Source organism: Astatotilapia calliptera, chromosome 5 (genome assembly GCF_900246225.1).
Source record: "Astatotilapia calliptera chromosome 5, fAstCal1.2, whole genome shotgun sequence".
NCBI classification, from domain to species: Eukaryota; Metazoa; Chordata; class Actinopteri; order Cichliformes; family Cichlidae; genus Astatotilapia; species Astatotilapia calliptera.
Window position 1 is genome coordinate 18738781 of NC_039306.1, and position 22068 is coordinate 18760848.

The following is a 22068-nucleotide window of genomic DNA, read 5'->3' on the forward strand; positions in this document are numbered from 1 at the left end:
TAATTTATAACAGTATTTATAACAGTATGTTTGCACTGAAGCACCGCAGCATTTTCCTAATGTTGTAAACCCGCTCAACATTTGGCAATAAAACCCTTTCTGATTCTGATGTTCAGAATACAGCGGCATTTTTGCCTCCATTGCTCCAGTGCTCTCTGACTTACATTGGCTGCCTATTAAATTTCGTATTGATTTTAAAGTTGTGCTGCTTACTTTCAAATGCCTAAACAACCTTGCCCCTGACTATCTCACCGACCTCCTCAGTCTCTATACTCCCGGCTATTCTTTACGATCATCTGGTCAGTTACCTCTGGCCCAGCCCAGGCACCGTCTGAAGACTAGGGGTGATCGTGCCTTTGCCTCTGTAGCACCAAAGTCTTCCTGCTACTGTTCGTCCCTCTGACTCCATTCAATCCTTTAAAGCACGCTTGAAAATGTACCTATTCGACCTGGCTTTTCCAACTCACTAATTCTCACCGCTCATTAATTGCTCGCTACTCATTTCTCTGGATAATCATGATTTCTCTCTATCTCTACTTACTTGCTTTTGTTTGTTCTCTATTTTAGCTTGTTTTAATGACTTACAGTTCAATGTAATCATTTACTGTTTATTCCTTACTGTGAAGCACTTTGATGTACCCTCTGGTTTTTTAAACATGCTATATAAATAAAATTGTATTGTATTGTTAATAAGATCAGTGTATATTACAACAGCAAAACACACTTGTAGTAGTTCGTTCTTGATGTTTTGTTTTTTTAGTTAAACTGGCTCCTGATGCTGTTTTTAGTTTTTGTTTTGTGTTTTTCCTTCTCATATGCAGACATGAGAGGATCAACTTTGAAATAGGGCTTACGCTATCCTCAACTATTACAAGTAAATTGCAAACCCTAATATAAATGTGATTCTCCCATAAAATCTTAAATGTCCAAACCAAAGATGCAGGAAGATTCAGAATATTCAGACTTGTATAATTTTAGAGCAAATCAGGACATACATGCCTCTTGTCATTCAGGTAACGCAGCTGTAACGCCTCAAAGCACTTTTTATTGTAAGGTAAAGACCCTACAATAATACAGAGAAAACCCCAAGAATCAAAGGATGCCCTATGAGCAAACACTTGGCAACAGTGGGAAAGAAAAACTCCCTTTTAAGGGGAAGAAACCTCCAGCAGAACCAGATTCTGGGAGGGCTGAGGGAGAATTTAAAAACACGCTTAACTGTGGACAGTGATGCTGGTATTCCACCAATTTCCAATGAGCCATGATGGTTTCTGGGTTCTTCCTGAATATCTCAAACAACTTCCTGTCATCTCAGGGTGACACTTTAGGTCTTCCTCCAGATATTTGCAAAAGTGTTAACAAAAGTGTAATGAAGATCCTGGAATCTGCAGTTTAGAAATGGTTCTACAATTCTTCTTAGATGTCCACTGAGTTCATTGGATTCCCTATCGTCCAGAGTATTGTTCAGTCCAGCGACTGGCAAAAAGAAACTTATTAGTTGTAGTCAGTTTTGATCACTAATTAGATGTCGATGGTGAACCTTCAGCACCACCTAATAAAAGATTTAAGTGCATGTTTGTGTGTGTACTATTGACCCTGTGTGGATTAGAGAAAATCCAAAATAAATTCAAAATTTTGCACCCAATTCTTGTTTTTGTTTTTTTAAATAGACATTTAAAATGTTTGCCGCACAGTATTTGACCCTGGAGAGAGCGCGAGAAAAAGCAGTTCATACAAATCATTAAAAGTCCAATATTACCATGACAGCCATTCCCATGAAGAGTGTGTGCAAACTAATAATAATAATGATAATAATGATAATGATGATAATAATGATAATAATAATAATAATAATAATAATAATAATTTATTTTTAACGTTATTATTACATTATATATTAATATTATTATTATTAACAATTTGCAATATGGCGGGTTGCAATGTACATGTATGTAATATTTAATGGTTATTTTGTTTACTTCTGTTTGTGGTGAACTCAAAGCAAATGTGACAACAAAAAAGCTGAACCGCATTAAGTGTATTGTCTAAATCACAGCTTGTGTAGGTGGCGGTCAATGTGGTGTGATGTGTTTCAAAATGCTGTCTAATAACCGCAGCAGTACACACAGTATGGTGTGTTGTTTGATTCATGGCTGCCTGTGCAGCAGCGGTAGCAGCAGCTGCTGGTGGTGGTGATGATGATCATGAAGCCTCGGTATCGTTTGCGCTGCTTGCTGCTGATCCGCGGCACATGCTCAGTTATGTACACCCAGGCAACTTTGAAGTCTTAGCTGTGGCTGCTGAGGTCATTGCACAGGGAAAAAAAATAGAGCGAGTCCCTCCACTACACCGCCTCCATTTTGAATAGCCATGTAATAGGGGATTCGCATAGTTTGTGTGTATCGCCCGCTGACTGCGCTGCGTAGTGTCAACAAGCCACATCCAAACATCCTTCGACATGGACGACCTGTTCAGTCCGCGGAGGTAACTTCATTAACTCGCCGCCTTCATTTACGTCGCATTATTTAGTTGTCTTGAAATGTGTGTTTTAGTGTTTCCCCGCGTTACTTTGAGAGCAGCTTGTGTGAAATAGTCGGAGTGTCAGTGGTCACGAAGTTCGTGCCTGGCTAACAAGCTAGCCAAAATAACAGCGTAACGCTACTGTCTAGTTAGCAGCTAATGGCACGGGCTTGTCAAAACGCTTTTCTGGGCACGGTTATTTCTGCAGCTATCGTGTAAATAATGTCAGTAAATTGGATTAACCTTAGGTAGAGTTTGCAAACATTTATTGAATCGGCTGTGGAATTCCCGTGAGGCATGTATTTACATGAGAGACTGCTAATCGGTGTCAAAATGTTAGGCATGCTAATGTTGATAATTATTATGGAATGCTTAGGTTAACTAGGCTGGGTAGGGTTTACTGTCAGTCTGATCTCCAAAAGTAGCACACACTGTTCTCGTAATGGTGTCCGTAGAAATTAGCAGCTCATGTATGATTGATTGACAGGGTTTTGCGATGGCTGTAGCGTCGGATTTCATTCATGTAATATAAGGAAACGTTGCTGCTCACGGCTGAGATTGGCCCACAGAGGCGGAGGGGCGGGATGTTATCGCACTGCTGAAATCACTGTGCAGTCTGTGCGAGGGAAGCTGCTCTGACAAGTTACATGCAAATATTGATCTTGTGCCTGACTACATACCGTACAGCGTTAATTACCTGTTAAATACATGTGTATGCATTTCAGACTGCAGTTAATTAATACAATTGAGTTTAATTTGCTCTGGTGTAGAAATGTAATGCTGCCTGTTTTTTGTTTTTCTTCTGTACTTTCAGGAGCCTAAACAGCACACAGGGAGAGATCAGAGTGGGGCCAAGTCATCAGGTAGCTGCTTTATTTTATTTATTTATTTATTTTTATAAATAAACTATAATTAAGAAATGCACCAGCTACTAGACTCACTGTACAGCCAGTTCCACAAGACTTGTTGAGATTAGGAGGTGTTTTCTGAACAATGTAGCTAAACATGTGTCTTTCAAACCTGCAGGGACTTGCACAGGTTTGCAGTTTCACAACTTTTTCTTATTTGTAGGGCTGCACCAATTTGTATGATAACCACAGCTGTTTCCAGTGATTTTTTTTGTTTGTTTGTATTATCCTGCTCTTTTTGTGTGTGTATGTATATGTGTGTGTGTGTGTGTGTGTGTGTGTGTACATACATATACATATACATACTCAGAACAATGAGAAAGTCCAAGGAACTCAAGATCTAAGGAAAATCAATATACCTAAGTATTGGTCAGTCCAATGAGTGCTGTCAAACAAATCCTTTTTAAGGTGGCAAAGAGAAACTACCAGTTGTCAATCAAGTTAATAGGCTTCGGCTTTGTCAGCACTGCCAAGAGCCAGGTCTCTCTTGGAAATGAGATTTTTCATCTCAATGAGATATTTACCTGGATAAATAAAGGACTAATAACAAATAAATAAAAGATTTATATATTTGAGCCTGTGTGAATTAAAGAAAGATATACATGCATCCCTTGTAAATGTTTCTTTCATAGCTAATGTTACATTCCGGTTTCTTCATGGAAATCCTATTATGTAACTCAGCTTGCTAAACCTATTTGATAACCAGAAAAACCTTAAACCATTATTTACTTCATACACATGCTAATAATGTGTTTTTTGTAGCTTTTTCTTTGTAAGTTTTGCTTTTGTTGTCCCTTGTACTGATTATTTAATTGCTGTGCTTATGGCCTTTCGTTTGTTGCACTGCAGGCCAAGCTCCCAGAGCTGCAGCCACGGCCTGCGCCTGGTTTGCAAACTCAAACAGAGAGTGAGGAGCTCATGTGGACGCCTGGGGTCAATGACTGTGACCTTCTCATGTACCTCAGAGCTGCTAGGTAAGTGGAAGTCTTGGCACCTTTTGCAAATAAAAAAAAAATTGCATGTATAAAATTTCTTCAGAAATTTACAATAACATCTAATAGTAAATAACTCAGTGCCCTTACTGAACAGCTAAATACAGATGTAACTTTTTGATTACAAAATAATCTAAAACTGTTATGTAACCTTTAATGTGTTTTGGCAGTACGTACCATTATTGGTGTAAAAATACTAAAAGGCAAAGAGAGCCAGTCTTACCGGCCCACTTTTGACACAGTCATCAGGAAAGTGTTACAGATGAGGAAGTACATGCAAAATAGAACCACTCTTGGTTTCGCTATTGTTGTTAGATAATTTCTTTTCTGGTTGGTTGCAGTAGATTTCAGTCAGTTCAGACTCTATTGTGCTTTTTGTTTTGAGTTTTTTTGCTGCGTTATGTTGAAGTTAGAAAATATTGAGGCGGTGATGCAGGGATTTAGTGAATACTGCTGTATCTAATCTGGCCTTACAGTTGCTTGTGTTGGTGGTTTGTTGGTATTCAGCATTTCAGCAACATTTTTCATTCGTCGGTACCTGTTAGTTAAAAAAAAATAGTGCTCCAATGTAGAGCTGGGCGATATAACGATATGTATCGCGATATAACTTTTACTCGATAGAGAAATTAAGCTATCGCGATATACCTCGCCGCTCTTGTCCTCTTAAAAAAAAAAAAAAAAAAAAAAAAAAGGTCAGCCGATCCAAATTCAGTAGCGCAGAGCCGAACCAATCACAGCCGCAGCATCACGTCGCGTGACTTGTTACGTACAGCACAAGTGCCAAGCCGCACATGTGTTTGTTTGGGAAGCAGCCAGCAGGTAATGGAGCCAGCGCATAATGGAGGAAATGAGTGTGCCGACTAGAAAAATCAACCGAGCGTGACCGAAGAGAAAACAGATGATGGTTCCAACGCCGGAGAGATTGTCGAACGGAAGAGCCATAGAAGTTCCGTAGTGTGAAGGTATTTCAGCTATTTCAAGTCTGACAAAAAATAGAGTAGCGTGCACTGTAAATTGTGCCGAAAGCAAGTCTGGAAATACAATAAACTGGTGCATGCGTCACACTGTGCACCACGTTATTGTTTCGGTGAAATGAATTTCTACAATACTGTTAATTCTACTCTCTGCAGTGTTTAAATGCTTACATATACACACAGTTACTGTCCCTCCACACATACGACTCGGTTCTGCTTCTATGCCCCAGCTTTGTTTACTTTTTCCCACCGAGGCTTCTAGACTTCTGATTGGCCAACATTTCTGCACGGTTAGGAATCTAGCGCCACCTGCTGCTTTGGCATGTTCATAGCAGCGTTTTCCTTCATTTCTGCCTTTATGTGTGGACGGGATTATTTTTTAAAACGAAAACGGAAAATCTCCGTTTTCAAAAATACCCGTGTACGTGTGGACGTAGCCTCAGTCTCTGACTGGAAGCGCTAATTCGTCATTCGGCTTTTGTCAGACTAAAGTAACTGTTAAAACTGTTTGAAAAGCTCAGCTATACAACAAGGAGAGATTGAGAATTTCCTTTTAGTTCTCAGTTTATTTGATATTGACAAAAGTTAGTCTGTTTTGTCTGTTCTTCTGTAACACAAACTAAGATTTATTTTTAGAATTAATACTTTGTTTCTAAGTGGAATTGACAATTTAGTCTGTTTCGTTTGTTCTATTTTGAAACTTAAACGCTTTAGCGGCTGCCTTTTGTGTAGTTTGCAATATTTGCCTTTATTTATCTGAGTACATCTACCCTGTTGAACTTATTATGGGAAATAAATATTTAAAAACAAGCTGCTGATTATTTCACATTTTACTTGTGAGCAACGGCACATTTAAATCTTACAAATATAGTTATTTGGCTTATATCGTGACAGATATCGTTATCGCCTGAAATGAAAAAAACATATCGTGATATGAAAAAAATCTCATATCGCCCAGCTCTACTCCAATGATATAAATGTTGCTTTTCTTGCTCTTAAGCTGCATTGCTGTTCTCGCCTTTATTTTTTTGCCTGATTTATTAAATATCATGTAAGCAGGCAACATAGGAAAAGTAATGTCAAACTAAGAAAGGGTAAAGGTACCCCTTCAGCATTGGTTTCACTTGTTAACATAAATACTTCTGTTTATTTTCAAGGAGCATGGCGGCATTTGCAGGGATGTGTGATGGTGGATCCACAGAGGATGGATGTTTAGCAGCCTCCCGTGATGACACCACACTCAATGCTCTGAACATGGTATGAGGCACAACTTGAGTCATATTATTATTTTCCAGCATCATTTATTGCAGATGTATTAAAATCCACAATTTTTATTTTAGCTTCATGCAAGTCACTATGATGCAGCAAAAGCTCTCCAGCGTCTTGTTAAGAAGCCTCTGCCAAAACTTATTGAAAAGTGTTGGTCGGGAGACGACGTGGTGAGAGCCTTTTTTTTTTTTTTTTTTTTTTTTTTTTTTTTTAGTTATATTGCATTAAAGGTTTTTTAGATCTTTGTGCAAGCTTATACAATTTCTAAAGGGTTTAAATATATATAACATATTTAGTATTTGCGGGTAGTGTAGATGTATTTTGTTTTATTATTATTTGGGCAGTTTGCCTGCATCTTAAATGGTTCTTCAGATAGAATCTAATATGATGCATCTCTGCAGTAGCATTGCGTCTGTAACAGCTACATGTTTTAAAAAGCAGATCACTAGTTTTACAAGGTAAATCAATTGCATGTTTATTGAAAGCTCCTGTTTGTAATAGTGTTCTGCCTGAATATCATTCAATTTGTTTTGCCTTCTGTTGCTCCCTACAGAAACGCTTCATCAAAGGCTTGAGACAATATGGCAAAAATTTCTTCCGCATTCGGAAAGACTTTCTCCCCAGCAAAAAGACTGTAATTTCACATTATGCTTTTGCAGACAAAGCAATTTATAATGATTGTAACATGTCACTGTTGTCACATCTTTGATCAGAAAGCCATAACATGACAGTCATAACATGACTATCTGTGTTCTTGTCATCAGGGAGAACTGATCACTTTCTATTACCACTGGAAGAAAACACCAGAGGCCGCAGGAACCAGAGCTTACCGACAGCAGCGCAGGCAGCCGTCCTCTCGCAAAGCAAAAACCCGATCTGCAGCTTCTCCTTTGAACGCACAGTCTCGAAATTATTCAGGTAATCCTCATAAGCTTCTTTGGAAAGGTGTCCCCAAGTCTGTTGAATGGAGGGGTAATTGTAAAATCCAGAGGTTTGGCAGTCCTATGAGCTGGACTTTGTGTTGGTCTAAGCTGTTTTTGGCATGTTTGTTTGTTTTCTTGTAGTGGATGCAAGTTCTGCCAGTGATGATGATCTTGATAGTGAAGACAGTGAACAGGAAAGCAAGAGTTGCAGTCATTGTGGCACAACAAGTGAGTTTTAGTTTTAGAACAGTGGCTAAAAGCTGATAAAGAAAGCTGTTTTTAAACAGTTAACAGTGAAACTTGTACCTAAAGCCATTTTTCTTGTTACAGCTTCTAAGGATTGGCACCAGGGTGGGAGAGGCAACCCTTTGCTGTGTACAAGTTGTCGTACTTATGAAAACAAACACGGATGTCTGCCGTCAGCCCCAAAGTCAGGAAGCGCTCCGTTCATGTTTAAACCTGTTAAAGTGGAGGAAGAAGTGAACAGCAAGCATGCCATGAGGACACGGCGTAGCAGAGCACCTGTAAGCGTGAGGCTGGCAGATCAGCCACACACTCACTATTACCAATGACATTAGATTACAATTAAATTCGATTTCATAGCTTTAAGTCTTGCTTCACCTCTTTGCAGGTTTTGCGAGTAAGGGATACTTGTCATCCTTGTTTTGGGTTTTAACAATATTAAATGTGTGTTCTGTTTTGTTTTTAAAGCAGTTATCATCGTTACGAAGTGGCCACAGAAGGCTTACAGGCTCCCCGACCAGTGAGGATCAGCAGTCCAGTAACCAGCCCTCCCCGAGTGGATCCATCTCCAATTCTTTGAGATCGTCTTCCACAGATACTAAGAATGAATCCACAAAGAAAACAAACAAGGTAGAGCATGATTACCTATTCGTATACTTGTTGGACCTGTTTGGAATTATCTTGTGATACTAGCTTGGTTGTTTGTGGGTCACTTTGGTTGCTGCCAAACAGTGGAGTGTGGGTTTCTTTTTTTTTTTTTTTTTTTTTTTTGCCTTGACAACCACATAATTTTTCAGGAAAAAGACTAGATGTTACGGTCCCTGATAATGCATTGCTTTAAATGGAGAGAGTCTTAAGGGATGGCTGTGATGAGGAAAGGCAGCCCAGAAACTTTACCTGCAGCACACATCGTTGTGTGCCTCAACTTTCGGTCTTTTAACAAAGCTAATATTTAAACAGCTGTGTGCACAGCATTACGATGTGTGTATAGTTCTGTCGGTTGGAGTCATCTAATTTGTGGAGAGTAATGACATTTTTGTCCTCTGCAGAGGATAAAAGAGGAGGTCACGTCACAAAAGTCAGCAAAACGTGTACGGGAAAGTGCTGCTCAGGAGCCCGATGAGCCTGAGAAAGTAACACCTAAAAGGCCAAAGACACAGGTGAGAGCACATGAGCACTTATTGCAAACTAAAGCTGCAGTAACACTTTTATGATGATCCTCATCATTTTTGTAATGGTAAAAATGGTAATTGGCCTGTATTTGTATAGCGCTTTTTACTAGTGTGTGTGTGTGTGTGTGTGTGTGTGTGTGTGTGTGCGCGCGCGCGCGCGTGCGTGCGTGTGTGTTCCTCCAGGATCCACAGAGCTCGCGTTCAGAGGGTGAGGCTGAGGTTGAGGAGGAAAGCTCTTCAGAGAGTTGCAGTGCTCAGGACGATGGCAGCAGTGACACCAAAGACATCGATCAAGACAACCGAAGCTCTTCTCCTAGCATTCCCAGCCCTCAGCAGGGCAACGAGAGTGATTCTGACTCATCTGCCCAGCCCAACGGTGTTCCATCAGAGCCGGTTGCCCCCACTGCTGTGTTAGCTGACACACCGGTCCCCCAAGCCCTCCCCTCACAGCCTATCACTCCCCAGCTACTGCAAAGCATACCCTCTGCAGACCCAGCTCAGAGCCCCCCTCCTCCCTCTCCAGATCCCCCTCAGGCCGCCACTGGCCAGTCAGCTGCCACAGTAGGCACAAATAGCCGTGCACAGCCCACCCCTCACTGTATTTCCGGTCCACCTGCTCTGCCATCATCATTGGAACAGGAGTCTCCTGTTCCTCCAGCATTTCAGATCCCATCCACTCTCAACTCTGCGCAGCCTTTGCAGCTGCATGGTTCATCACCTTTGCCCCCCCAACGACCCCCATCCTTCTTTAGGGATGGTCAGCTCCACCAGCCTCCTCTTCCTGGTCCTCAAGTCAAGCCTCCTCCCACTACTCCTATTCCACCTTCACACAAACAGCTTCCCCATCAGTCTGCTACACCTTTCCCCCAGATGCCCTCTAATCTTCCGCCGCCTCCTGCTCTAAAGCCTCTCAATTCCTTGCCCAACCAGCATCCTCCAGGTGCTCCCCCTCCCCCTCTTCAGCTTATGCCACAACCTTTGCCTGTGCATTCACTTCCAAGCCAGCTTCCAGTGATCTCTCAGGTGCAGACAAACTCTGGAAAAAACATGACTTCCTCTTACTCACCTGCTGCAGCCTCACACCCCCTCACCTCTGTAACACCCGCTGCTATTGGCCCTGTACCGAGCCTCCAGCCATCATTCCAATCTCTTCCTCTGAGACCTTCGTCTGGCAGCGCTGCAGGAGGTTCGCAAGTTCAGGTTAAAGAGGAGCCTCTTGATGAGATGGAGGAGGCTGAGAGCCCACCGTCTCCACCTCGAAGCCCCTCACCAGAGCCAACCATTGTCAACATGGCAAGTCATGCCAGTCAGTCTGCACGGTATGTTTTTGTTTGTTTGTTTGTTGCAAAAAACAATCCAGGTTTTACTTGACAGGTGCAGTAAAATCACCTGAGAAATGTCAGTCCAGCATTTTTTCTCCTTTTAAAAGATGTTTTGACCTGTGAGAAAAATATGTTTCCCTTTCGCGTTCAGCACTTCTGTCTGAGAAATGTCTGAGAACAATAAAGTATATCTCATCTTTACTCAGCTGAGAAATTCTCCACTAGGCTCATTATCTCCTCTCTGAACTTGCTTGTCTGATATTTTTTGTCCCGGGCAATCAGTGAACAGTGAATTTTTACCAGCCACAATACAATAGCTGGTATTGTTTTCATCTTTTCAGTGTGTTTGTGTCAGCAGATAGCATCACAACTCAGTATGATGCACTTGTTAAACTATGCAGGAGCGTAGCTGAGATAAAAATCAAAGTCCAGTGCAAAGGGTGTGTGAGAGTCTGTGTGATGTAAGTCTCTGTGATCTCAAGATGGCAGTATTTTTTTCTTAAGTTTTATATTTTATTGTTCTTTACACCAATTCTTGAAGCTTTAAACAAACAGATGTGTGAGAGCAATGACACCTAAAAGAGTAAAAGTATTGGAGCAGAGTCAAAGAGCTGAGCAATGCAGCTGAAATGGACTGTAGACTGTGGTGGTAATTTTATGTATCAATACAAGTCACACTTTTCATATACAAGTAGTCATGGGAACTACTGTTACAGTAGCTGCTTTAACCGTGGGCCAGTTTGCAGCACATTTTGCTTTTCCACCAAATTGACTGGATGTATTTCTGTTTGTCTCCGGTCAAAATTTAGATTTTGATATTATTAATTTGTTGTAAAGCGTGACAAAAAAAATTGAAAACACAATAATTGGCAGGATAATAAACTCACACCAACCCCTCAGCTAGTCTGGAAGTTCACACAAAATGATTCATTCTTCGACTAGAACTTAAGTTGATCCAAAATGCCCTTCAAATGTTTCACCAGGCTTTTAAATCTGCCTGAAGTCTGTCTGAAGCTCTTTGTATTGGGAGACTTAGATCAAAATCATAACGTTTACTTTTATTTTCATTTCCAGATAAGTGATGGACCTAAGACAATCAAACAATGAGCATAAACAATGTTGTAATACTGGTTCTTGATAAAGTTTCTTAATAGCTGAGAGTAATTTAATAAACATACATAAATGAGTTTCAGGTTAAGTGAAGAAAAATCTCAATGCTTCATTTAAAGAACCATCTAAAAATAGATATTTTTGCAAGCAAATCAACATTAAATGAAAGTGTTGTTTAAATTTCATTAGACTTTGCGTCTATAATATAAAAGCTAAACTTTTTGAATGATTCGTAATGCAGTTTTGTGCATATGAAGCTGATACTCAGTGCTCATAAATGCATATCTGTTAAATATTTCAGGTTTATCAAGCACTTGGATCGTGGCTACAACTCGTGTGCCAGGACAGACCTTTTCTTTACTCCACTGCCATCCTCCAAGCTGGCCAAGAAAAGAGAGGAAGCTGTGGAAAAGGCCAGGAGAGAAGCTGAGCTCAGTGCTCGACAAGAACGGGAAAGGGAGAAGGACAGAGAGAGAGAGCGAGAAAGGGAGGCCGACAGAAGTGCTGTAAGTGCAATATTCTTTTAATTTCATTTTTCCCCTTTTTGTTACATAAAACATGTCAACAGTTATCTCTCATTTGCTTACAGAGAGCATCCAGCTCCTCTCATGACAGTCGTATGAGTGAAGCTCAAATGGTGGCTCAAGGCCACGGACGCCCCTCCTTTGAGCAGCCGCCCACCACAGTAGCAGCCGTTCCTCCCTACATTGGCCCAGACACACCTGCCCTGCGCACCCTAAGCGAATACGCCCGACCCCATGTCATGTCTCCCACCAACCGCAACCATCCTTTCTATGTGTCCCTGACCCCTGGTGACCCTTTGCTGGCCTATCACATGCCTGGCCTGTACAGTGCTGAGCCTAGCCTCAGAGAGCGTGAGCTGAGGAACCTCAGAGAGAGGGAGTTACGCGAGAGGATGAAGCCTGGCTTTGAGGTCAAACCCCCAGACCTGGAAACCTTGCACCCTGCTGCAAACCCTATGGAGCACTTTGCAAGACATGGGCCATTAGGTCTTCCTCACATACCTGGGCCCCCACATCCCTTTGCGCCGTTCCATCCTGGGCTGAACCACCTAGAGCGTGAAAGAATGGTGTTAGCGGCACCTCAGCTGCGCCCGGAGCTGACTTACGCTGAGCGACTCACTGCAGAGCGGCTTCACGCTGAGAGGATGGCTTCAGTGGCGACTGATCCTGCTGCCAGGCTGCAGATGCTTAATGTTACACCCCATCATCACCAACACTCTCACATTCACTCCCACCTCCACCTGCACCAACAGGACCCCCTCGGTCAAGGTGAAGTTAATTATTCAGCAGTATTCAACATATCAAGGTCTTAATATTACTTTAGCTTTTTACAATAGGTCTTTCTTTTTTCTTCAAACAGGTTCAAGCCCTCATCCACTAGTGGATCCTCTGGCAACAGGACCACGTTTGGCCCGATTCCCTTTCCCTGCAGGCCCAATCCCCAACCCTTTACTTAGCGATCTTCCTCATGATCATGAGATGCTGCGCCACCCACTATTTGGTTTGTAGTCTTTAATGTACTTAGTCACAGACCACATCTTGACTCATTTCTAAATTCCACTGGTTCACTGTGACCTTGTTTAAATTTGAAAAGGAGCAGCGTATCCACGAGAGCTGCAGGGCCCAATTCCTCCGATGTCTGCAGCTCATCAGCTTCAGGCCATGCATGCTCAGTCTGCAGAGCTGCAGAGGATGGCAATGGAGCAGCAGTGGCTGCACGGGCATCACCTGCATGGAGGCCCTCTACCAGGTCAGGAGGATTATTACAGGTGAGCTCTCTCTATTCGGTCACTTTAGTAATTTGAATAATAAAATTCTCTATCTGAATTCATGTTTGACCATTTAACTGCGCAAGGTACAAATTGAAATTGTACTTTTCAGTGATACTTTTACATCATTTGCCAAAATGTCCAACATGCAGTCAACACTGCTCAGGGAAACTCATGTCAATTGTTACACGTCATTGCACCATCTAACTCTTTTTCTGTTTGTCAAAAGCCGTCTGAAGAAAGAAGGTGACAAGCCATCTTGAGTCCAAGGAGGTGCATGCCCTGAAACTCTAAACTTTTACCCAATACTGTGTACTTTTGAAACTGTAAGAGAATATTTTGTGTCATTTTTGTTTGTTTTAATATATTTTAGAAAAATATTTGTGGATCTCTATGTGCATTCCTTGTTCAGCACTTAATGCGACTGTCAAAGTCCGTCTGAGATTTTCATATCACTAGAAAATTTATACTACTTTATTATTATAATATTCAACACTGATAATAATACCATTATTAATAATAATATTATTATTCTGACTCTTATGTGAGATTTAAAGTGACTCTAAAAAACTTGTTTGTTATGCAGTCACTTAAATGAGCTAAAATTCAGCTCTTATAAAGGATATGAAAACAGACTGACTTTGGTGTCAACTATAACTATCTCTGTAATGATTTCTAAAAGATTTCCTTGTACAGAATGACATTTAAATCGATGTGTGGATGATTGTAATAACCTAGCATGACTCAGTCTTCAGTTTTCACCAAACTAGAGTAGCGAGTTGCATTGTGATGTTTAGCCTTTGAAAGCATAGTAGAGGTTGTATGTACTCCTAAATCTGCTAAATATTTGTTTAAATCCGAAAGTTTTATATATCAAGATATCTTTTCACACTATAACCGAAGCTTTTATTCATTCATTTTTGAGATTGTACCTATATGAGCGAGTTGATATAACAGTAGTTGTGAACACTCGACCCTTGATCCAGCACAAAAGTAAGTCATAAGCTAAAAACAGTATATAGTATTATTAGTTGCAGTGACTAGAATCGGACCATGATCTGTCTTTACAGACAGTGTTTTAATTGATTTTATTAGGAAAGCGTATTTACAGTTTTAATGAGAACAACTTAATTGGATCGAAACTTCAGCTTGAACATTTTTAAAAAGAACTGCCCAAATTCAGTATTTATGTGACATGATATGAAAGTGTATCCATGACATATTTATTTCAATAAATATTTCTGAATTGACACCATGTCCTATTTGCACTTCCTGCTCTTCCTTTTTCCCAAAGAGACACTAAAAGTGTAGTTGAAATACTCACTTTGGTTAAGGCAGTTAATTCTCTTACTGTGTTCCCTCAGACACGTTCTAGGGAGTTGGCACGTTATAATCCATCTAGAGCCAATCCGGTGTGTCACAAAATTGCCAATCTCGCATACAGCTCCACCAGGGCTGATGTGCATGTGTGAAAATGTCTTAGTAGAACCATTCTGCAGCTAATTTTACATTTCTGGAGGTTATGAAGTTCAGCTTGTGTTCAGACAGAGGAAAAGGCTCTCATTCTTGATTTGATTGCATTTAATCGTTTGTGGCACTAAAAGCAAATCACATGAAGTGTTTTGACAACAACCATTTACATGAAAATCTTTGAACAAAATTGTCATTTCACAAGAGCAACAAGATAAATTTGAGACACTAATACCAACTAAACATATAAATTGTTGTCTTTTGTGTTTTGTTGAAGGTACTAATGAGAAATTTGTTTAGCTTGAAATTTGTACACCTGCAGGATGTGACATCATCATAGGAGATCTTGCGCTGACTTTTTAATAATTTTAAACCAACATCTCCCCACTTGTGCCTCTGTGCCCCCCTACCTGATAACGGAACCAAGAAGAAAACAAACAAATTTGACACTAAACCAGTTTATTTATTTTAATTTACCCAGGATTTTCCACAATAATAAGCTGAGTTAACCTTATTCAGCTGAATCTGAATAATTTCATCTTGTAGAAAATGTTTGAAAAATGCCAGAGCCCCTCTAAACACCTCTTAAATCACACAGACGTGACTTTGTCTTAAGATTCTCTCAAACAAAGACATTTGCGAGCCACTGTTTGTATTCAAAGCTTTTCTGTCAACTATTTAACCTTTCCCTCCAACATACAGCAAAATACATATGAGACATCTACAGCAAAACCTTTCTTCCTCCACACAGACAACCACTTACACTCTCCATCTGGTCGAAATTAAGCTGCTCTGACATTATGCAGCTGTGTGTTTTAGGACAACAAGACATTCAAAGTGGAAGGTGGTGAGCAAATCTAAAATGTCTAGTTATGGTCCTTGTATCAACTCAGGCCTACCCAGAAGTGACACACTGAAGTTAATAAAACGTTAAAATGCCTGATATCGCTGTAAAATCTCTGCTTTGTGGCTCTAAACTGCATTGTTGTTCTTTCACACTGAAGCTATAAATCCTGAATATCTTTGTCACATACTGTCCATACTTGACCTAAAAATTGCACCAGAACAACTGAGGCTGGAAACAACTTTCATCTCTCTCAATTCATGCTGGGCTGCAGCTTTAAACTTTGTGTATGTACTTTAACTGTAGACATTTTGCAAAATATAAATACAGTGGATTTCTTTTTATCCATGGACCCAAGTGAGAATGGCTGGAAGTAGTTTGTTTTGTATGTACATATCAGAATTCAAGTTGAGGATTCCTCTTCTTCACATACTGCCGCAGGTACCGGATAGCTGATAGTGCACTCAGATTTGCTAGTAGAGCTGAAAAGGATTTCCATGGTTATTTTGAATTTCAACTTTTCATGTTTGATCACCTAGTACACAAACATGTGACAGGGAAAATGTTTAATGTTTTAAGGCAAAAGTTATTTTCCTTACTAAAATTGGCAAAACTTCATAATAAAGCCTACAACTAAAGATGCAATTCTCTAGTAACTAAATGGAATTTCAGTGTATTTGATTTGAAAATCGAATGTGATTAAATTTGCCTACAAATACTTAAAAGTAGGTACACTAGAATAAGGGGGTACAAGTCAAGTGTTTAAAGGAAAAAAATAAATAATTAGACTGTAAATAACGTAAGTAATTTATAGTTCAAGAGTAATTGTAAGTATTGCATAACTTCAGGTATGTTACAGGGAAAAACTAATAATTATATTGTAAATAAATGTAAGTAATGCCTAGGTACTTTTATGTATTGCTTAAATTTTGGGTAGCTTACAGAAAAGGAGACACACATTATACTATAAGTAATTTAAAGTACTTCATAATAAATTTTAAGTACAAAACAATATCTCCCCATACGTTCCCTTTACGTTGTAAGTACACTGTACTTTTTGGGGTGCGGGTCATATTATGAAGTTGATTAACTTTGCCTCACTTTCAACAATGTTACAGGAAAAGAGACACAATTTGTACTGTAAGTGATTTAAAGTACTGCATAAGTAATTTTTAGTAGTGTGCAATTTAATTGTAATTTTTGAAACAAACCATATTTCCCCATCTTACATCATAAGTACTTTTTAGGGCACGGGCCATATTATGAAGTGGATCAATCTTGCGCCTTTTATTTTACCAATATAAATATAATAAGGTCTGTTCTTTCTTACCAACTTACATAAAAAAATAAAAACATGATTTTTTATAATCACAATTCAAACATAACTATCAAAATGAGTGTACAGTGTCTTCTTATCTATATGTGGCTCAGGCGATTAGAGGATCATAAGGGGGTCCTTTTGTCCCTCTGTGGGGGGTTACTCCCACTAGGTTTATATCTGGGACTCTCCACCATTTGACCTTAGAACTGAAGAAGCTTCTCGGATGAGAGGTGAAACGTCTTCAAGTAACTTAAAGAAGTCCAGACGCTTTTCTTTGCAAGCTCCTTTGACTCTTATCTATATAGTACCTTAGAGTTGAGCCTCTCCATAACATCGCCTGTGCCCCAAGAGTAAGGTGTACTTGATGGAAGATGGGAAAATAATTTATTTTTCTACAAAAATACCAAAAACTACTAATCACTTAAAATTTGCCTATTCAGTACTTTCAAAATTAACTACTGAAAAGGGTGCCCAATCATAAATTGTTACCCTAAATTTTATCAGGAAACATAGCAAAGTAATGGAAAAAAACATCACGACTGACTATGACTGATAGACGAACATAAATTCAGAAATGATCATACCTGCTTTCCAGGCATCAGCAGCCTCTGGATCAGAGGATCTTAGTACCCAGGAGGCAAAGGCAATGCAGACTAAACACATGTCTGACTGCTTCAGTGTGGAGAAGATGCCCTGGTGTCCTGTAAGGGCAAAAAGTGAAATTAAATATGTTGCATTTTTACATTTATGTCTCCTGATTTTACGTAAGCTCATGTTTACTTGTTGTCTGTATAGTTTCCAAAATGAAATGCTGCTCTTCTAGCTCTCTAAACAGCTGCGAGGAAGCCGGGGAGACCCTTCCCACACTCAGCACCGGTGCCCCTGGATCTTCTCTCCTGCTGGGTATCTTCTCGAAGTCAACCGGAAACACCCAGTCACCAGATCCTCTGCACCATATGCTCCCTTTATCATGGAAGTGAATTTTTCTTATCGGCAGTAAACTTTTCCAGCTGGCAGATCCACCCACGGCTGCTTCTACTGTGGATCCATGTTGGTGGGCCTGAATGAAAGAATGAGACACAATTCTCAGGGGAGAGATGTCATCCACTTCATCAGAGTTTGCACTCAAGAAAACATTGAGTGCAAACCCACTGCCCACCTTGGGCAGTGTGAGTTCTCTGACGGTAGGATGAGAACAAGAGAAAATGGGGATGGGTTTCTCCTCGTTGCAGTGAAGAGGAGAGAAAGACATTTCATCTCTACATGAACAAAGAGCATAGTCAAAGACAGGAGGCATGGAGATGTCTTTTGGATCATAAACAGTGAAGTGCCTGGAGTCAGAGTTTACTTTATCCTCTGTGAAAAAGTATTCAAACACCTCTGGGTAAGATATTTGGTAATCAAGAAAGTCTGTGCTGGATAGAAAAGACAGAGGAATTTGTGTTCCCAGGCTGTCACTTAGTTTAAAAGCAGTGTTTTCTGCCAAAGACTGACATCTGCTAAAAAACAGACTACTTTCATCACTACCAAGTAAAGCAGGCAAAGATGCATTCTCTCTGTTGAGAGTTTGTATATTCTGCATACTTTTACTTTTGGTTAACTGTCTAGGCAATGCAAGTGTGCTTGAGGTCAAAGTGTGGGGCTTCTGGCTGTCAAAACACTGCCCTGCAAAGTCCTCTAAAGGCACAGGCGTCTCTCTGCCTTCGGAGCATGTGGACTCATCGTTTGAGAAGAATGGAGAGTCACTCCTGCTGTGCTTGTTTTTTCTGTGAGGGTCAGGGCTGGGGTTCCTGCTGGGGCCAACAAACTGCCAGTACTCCTCTTCAAAATCTGAGGTGGAAAACTCACAGCTTGATTGGTCTGGCTTAGATTCGTCAGCCTGCGTAAAATAGTCCGAGTCTGCTGTGTCTGAAATATCCATGGGAGTGCTGCAAGACAAATTATACTCCACAGTGTCAACCAGAGGGTCATGATTTGTTGGGGATTCATCTACAGTTGGTGTCGTGGCTTCTCCTGTTTCTATAGGTGATGAGCCTCTATTCATTCTGAGCTGCAAAATGTCATTTATTGTCAATTTTTCCATTTCATCCCAAAAAGCAGAGATGGCGTACACGGGTCGACTGTGACCCTCAGCTTTGGCATATGTTTCTGGGCAGTCTTCCTCAGAGCAAGGTTTTACTGTTACATCAGGAACACAGAGAGGGGAGGGCTGTTCTTCCTTAGAGAAACCAGGTACTGAAAGATTGATTTTATGTCTTTGGGCTCCAGGTGTGTCCAAGAGTATCAAGCAGTGTGTTTCATTTTCACATGGGGGGATATGATCTGGCATGCTTGTATTTCTTTGGTTGGCAGATGGATGCATCGGGGAAGGCACAGCGCCGGTAGCTTCATAAATTTTACAGCTGGCAGCTGACACATTGGTGGAAAAAGAAGAATGCATTTGTCCGTCCTGTGTAGAGTCAGCATCTTTTTTTTGGCAGCCGGATGTCAAAGATAACGAGCGGCACATTTCTGGGTGTTGAGGAGGATGCTGAGTTTCCTCCACTGATTCAGCTGCTGACAAATAGCTTTCTGAATCATAACTGTAAACGGAGAGGAACTCAGCACTGTCTTCAAGCTCATCGCACTCCTCATTCTCTATCTGTGAATGCGTGAGTGGGTCTCGTGCCATCAAAGCTGAGCTGTCTGGTTCACTTTTGCTTCTCTTCATCATCGGCTTAAGAATATTTTGTTTGAGTGATGGAAAATTGTCTTCTTCATCAGATATTAAAGCCGCTTGTGATGATTCTGAAATGACTCCTACCCCCACGTTGTGTTCATAACTTGGGTTGCTGCCTGATTTTTGGTTTTGGTTTGATTTAGATTCCCTTCTTGCCTGAGATGCAGGTTTATTTTTATTCATCTCTAACTTTACACCACTTTCAGGTGAGTTCTCCTGAGTAGCGTTGCACGCATGACGTCTCTCAAAGGGTTTTTTTTGTCTTCGTTTTTTTTTTACAGCGGTGGGACGTGCTCGCCATCGTGCGGGATTATCGTTCACTGTCACAAACCAGCGTTCCTTCTCTGCTCTTGCAGAAACACTCCTTACATCTTCGTTTACAGCCCTCTCTGTCGTGTCTGGCTCATTCACATTTAATCCTGTTTGGTGACAAGAAAGCGGTTCACTCTCTGGCTGCACTTCTCCATCTTTTGTCAGATGTTCTGATTTATTCAGTAGCTCAGTTTGCAGAGTGTTTGTAGCGCTGTAACCCGTCTCCTCTGGGACTGGTGCAGGACATTTAGGATATGCTTCAGAGTCCTCTTCAGATTTTGTTGCAGCATCCTCCGGCTGATTAAGTGGCACTGACAAATTAGAGCTTTCTTCTTCGGTGCATTCTGCTGTGTTGCTTGTATCTCCATCTTTGTCATTATCAGGATTCTGCTGTGAGTCTTGCTGGCTTTGGCTGACAGCTGAGCTTAGGTTTCCCGAATCCTCTGAATCTGTGAGACTGGCATCATCAAGGCAGGCAAGTGAAGGCTGCTGCAGACTGCACTCCTCACTCTCCTCATAGAAGCTTGTCCAGTCATCCTCTGCAATGTGAATACTGTGATCTAAATCATCCATTCTGACAATTCACATGCTCCTCAATCTAAAAAAAAGAAGAATATATAATTATACTTAAACGGATTTTTTTTTTATTTTTTTTTTGCATAAGCTTAACTAAAGTGGCCTTGAGTGATGCATAACAATCCATTCTTGGTATCTTTGGTAGCAGATATGGTTACGTCAACACATTTGAGTTAAATATAGAGCATGTGCATTTGTCTTAGGCTTAACATTGCTTATAATCACCTGTCATTAAAGGAAGCCATTGTGTAGAGGGCAAAGCTTTCTCAGATCAAAGTTTGATGAATGAGCGAGACTTCAGAGTGGCAAAGTAACACCAAAGCACCTTAGTCACAAGCTCCATAACAAACCCCAAAATACTCCAGGGCCCTGATCTTTGAAAACAGGTCATATAATCTGATATGAAAACAAATCAGCTGCCCAGTGTCAGGGAACAACATATGAACTTAACAAACATCTACATTGGGTTTGTTTTGCCTTTTCAACATAGGGAAAATCTCAAAAATGATTATGATAGGCCTCAATGTGTCAAACACAATACATTTGCCATTTTCTGCGGTTTTGTTTAAGTAACAGTAAAATACCATTAGTATTACTTTTTTGTCCTAATTAATATTATCAGAATATAAACTATTGTGGGTCAATACTGCAAAATATCTTACCAGCAGTATCCATAACCACGAGCTGTATAACCACACTATATTATGTTAAATGTGCTTTAGTAAAATATGCAGAGGCTTACCTGATGCAGATTTATTTATTTATTTTTTAAATCATCCAATTTTCGAGGTAGCTTTGCGTTTTCCTGCAGGAATAGTTAAGCTACGATGTCCATCTGCCCTTGCATATGTCAGACTGGGCCCTTGCACTCAGATGTTATAAATAGAGTAGTATGTCCTGTCACATGTAGCTCCTGGTGCAAACGTCCTTCCCTCGACTGCCAGACACGAGACATTCCAGCACCCCAAAATATTAACCCTGATAATAATAACAGCAATATAAGTTCTATTATTACATTAAAACACGACAGAAATCCAAACATTTTTACTGTCATTCATAAACACATGCATTTATTTTCCAAAAAACAAAATCTTTTCATAAAAACTTTCATAAAATGTCTTTTATCTTGAAAATTATTTTTAAAATTCTTCCTTCGATTGTATCGGCAACATTTAGGAAATGATAGTGTTCTTGTTTGATCGATTTCTTAAATTTTTGTTGGCTGTAACGTCAGCAGTCTTGTTTTTTGCAGTTTTCACATCTGTAGATACTTCTAACAACTTTTTGTGAAAAACGGGTCAGGGTTTCACCAAAAATGAAAATGAGTAAAAACTACCAAAACTTTTACCCTAAATTTTGTATGGATCACCTTGAAACAACAACAAAATACTAGGTCTTGGGGTCACGAGCACCTAGGATGGCAAAGCATTTGACCTTAACCTTCACTGTTAACGTCCAAGGTCAAAGGTGACCTTGAAAAGAAATGCCAAGACATCATATCAAGTAATATATCGCATTAAAAGAGTTGCACAACACACATATTTTTTCAGTATGACACCCTGTGGCATCACACTAAAAATCATTAAGTTTCACAAAATCAC

The 22068-nt window shown here is 40.3% G+C and overlaps 2 protein-coding genes across 3 annotated transcripts; one reads left to right on the forward strand and one right to left on the reverse strand.

Moving 5' to 3' along the window:
* The first annotated feature begins 2172 nt into the window (after positions 1-2172).
* On the forward strand, positions 2173-14480 carry rereb (arginine-glutamic acid dipeptide (RE) repeats b). Of its 2 annotated transcripts, none has more exons than XM_026167767.1 (17): positions 2173-2484; positions 3335-3383; positions 4278-4402; positions 6552-6651; positions 6735-6833; positions 7217-7297; positions 7428-7581; positions 7728-7814; positions 7917-8110; positions 8301-8459; positions 8879-8989; positions 9185-10320; positions 11735-11939; positions 12023-12725; positions 12817-12957; positions 13051-13225; positions 13455-14480. In XM_026167767.1, the coding sequence occupies exons 1-17, from the start codon at positions 2459-2461 to the stop codon at positions 13486-13488; spliced, it is 3579 nt and encodes a 1192-aa protein (XP_026023552.1). In that variant the 5' UTR covers positions 2173-2458; the 3' UTR covers positions 13489-14480. The 2 variants fall into 2 exon arrangements, with proteins under 2 accessions (XP_026023552.1, XP_026023551.1); XM_026167766.1 differs by having other exon boundaries at positions 2174-2484; positions 8298-8459.
* A 669-nt stretch (positions 14481-15149) lies between these two features.
* perm1b (PPARGC1 and ESRR induced regulator, muscle 1b) lies at positions 15150-21317 on the reverse strand. The gene is made up of 4 exons (XM_026167768.1): positions 21210-21317; positions 17641-20489; positions 17445-17561; positions 15150-16021 (listed from the first exon to the last, which is right to left on the reverse strand). Exons 2-4 carry the CDS (start codon positions 20462-20464, stop codon positions 15936-15938), a joined length of 3027 nt encoding a protein of 1008 aa, XP_026023553.1. The 5' UTR covers positions 20465-20489; positions 21210-21317; the 3' UTR covers positions 15150-15935.
* Between the last annotated feature and the right edge of the window lie 751 nt (positions 21318-22068).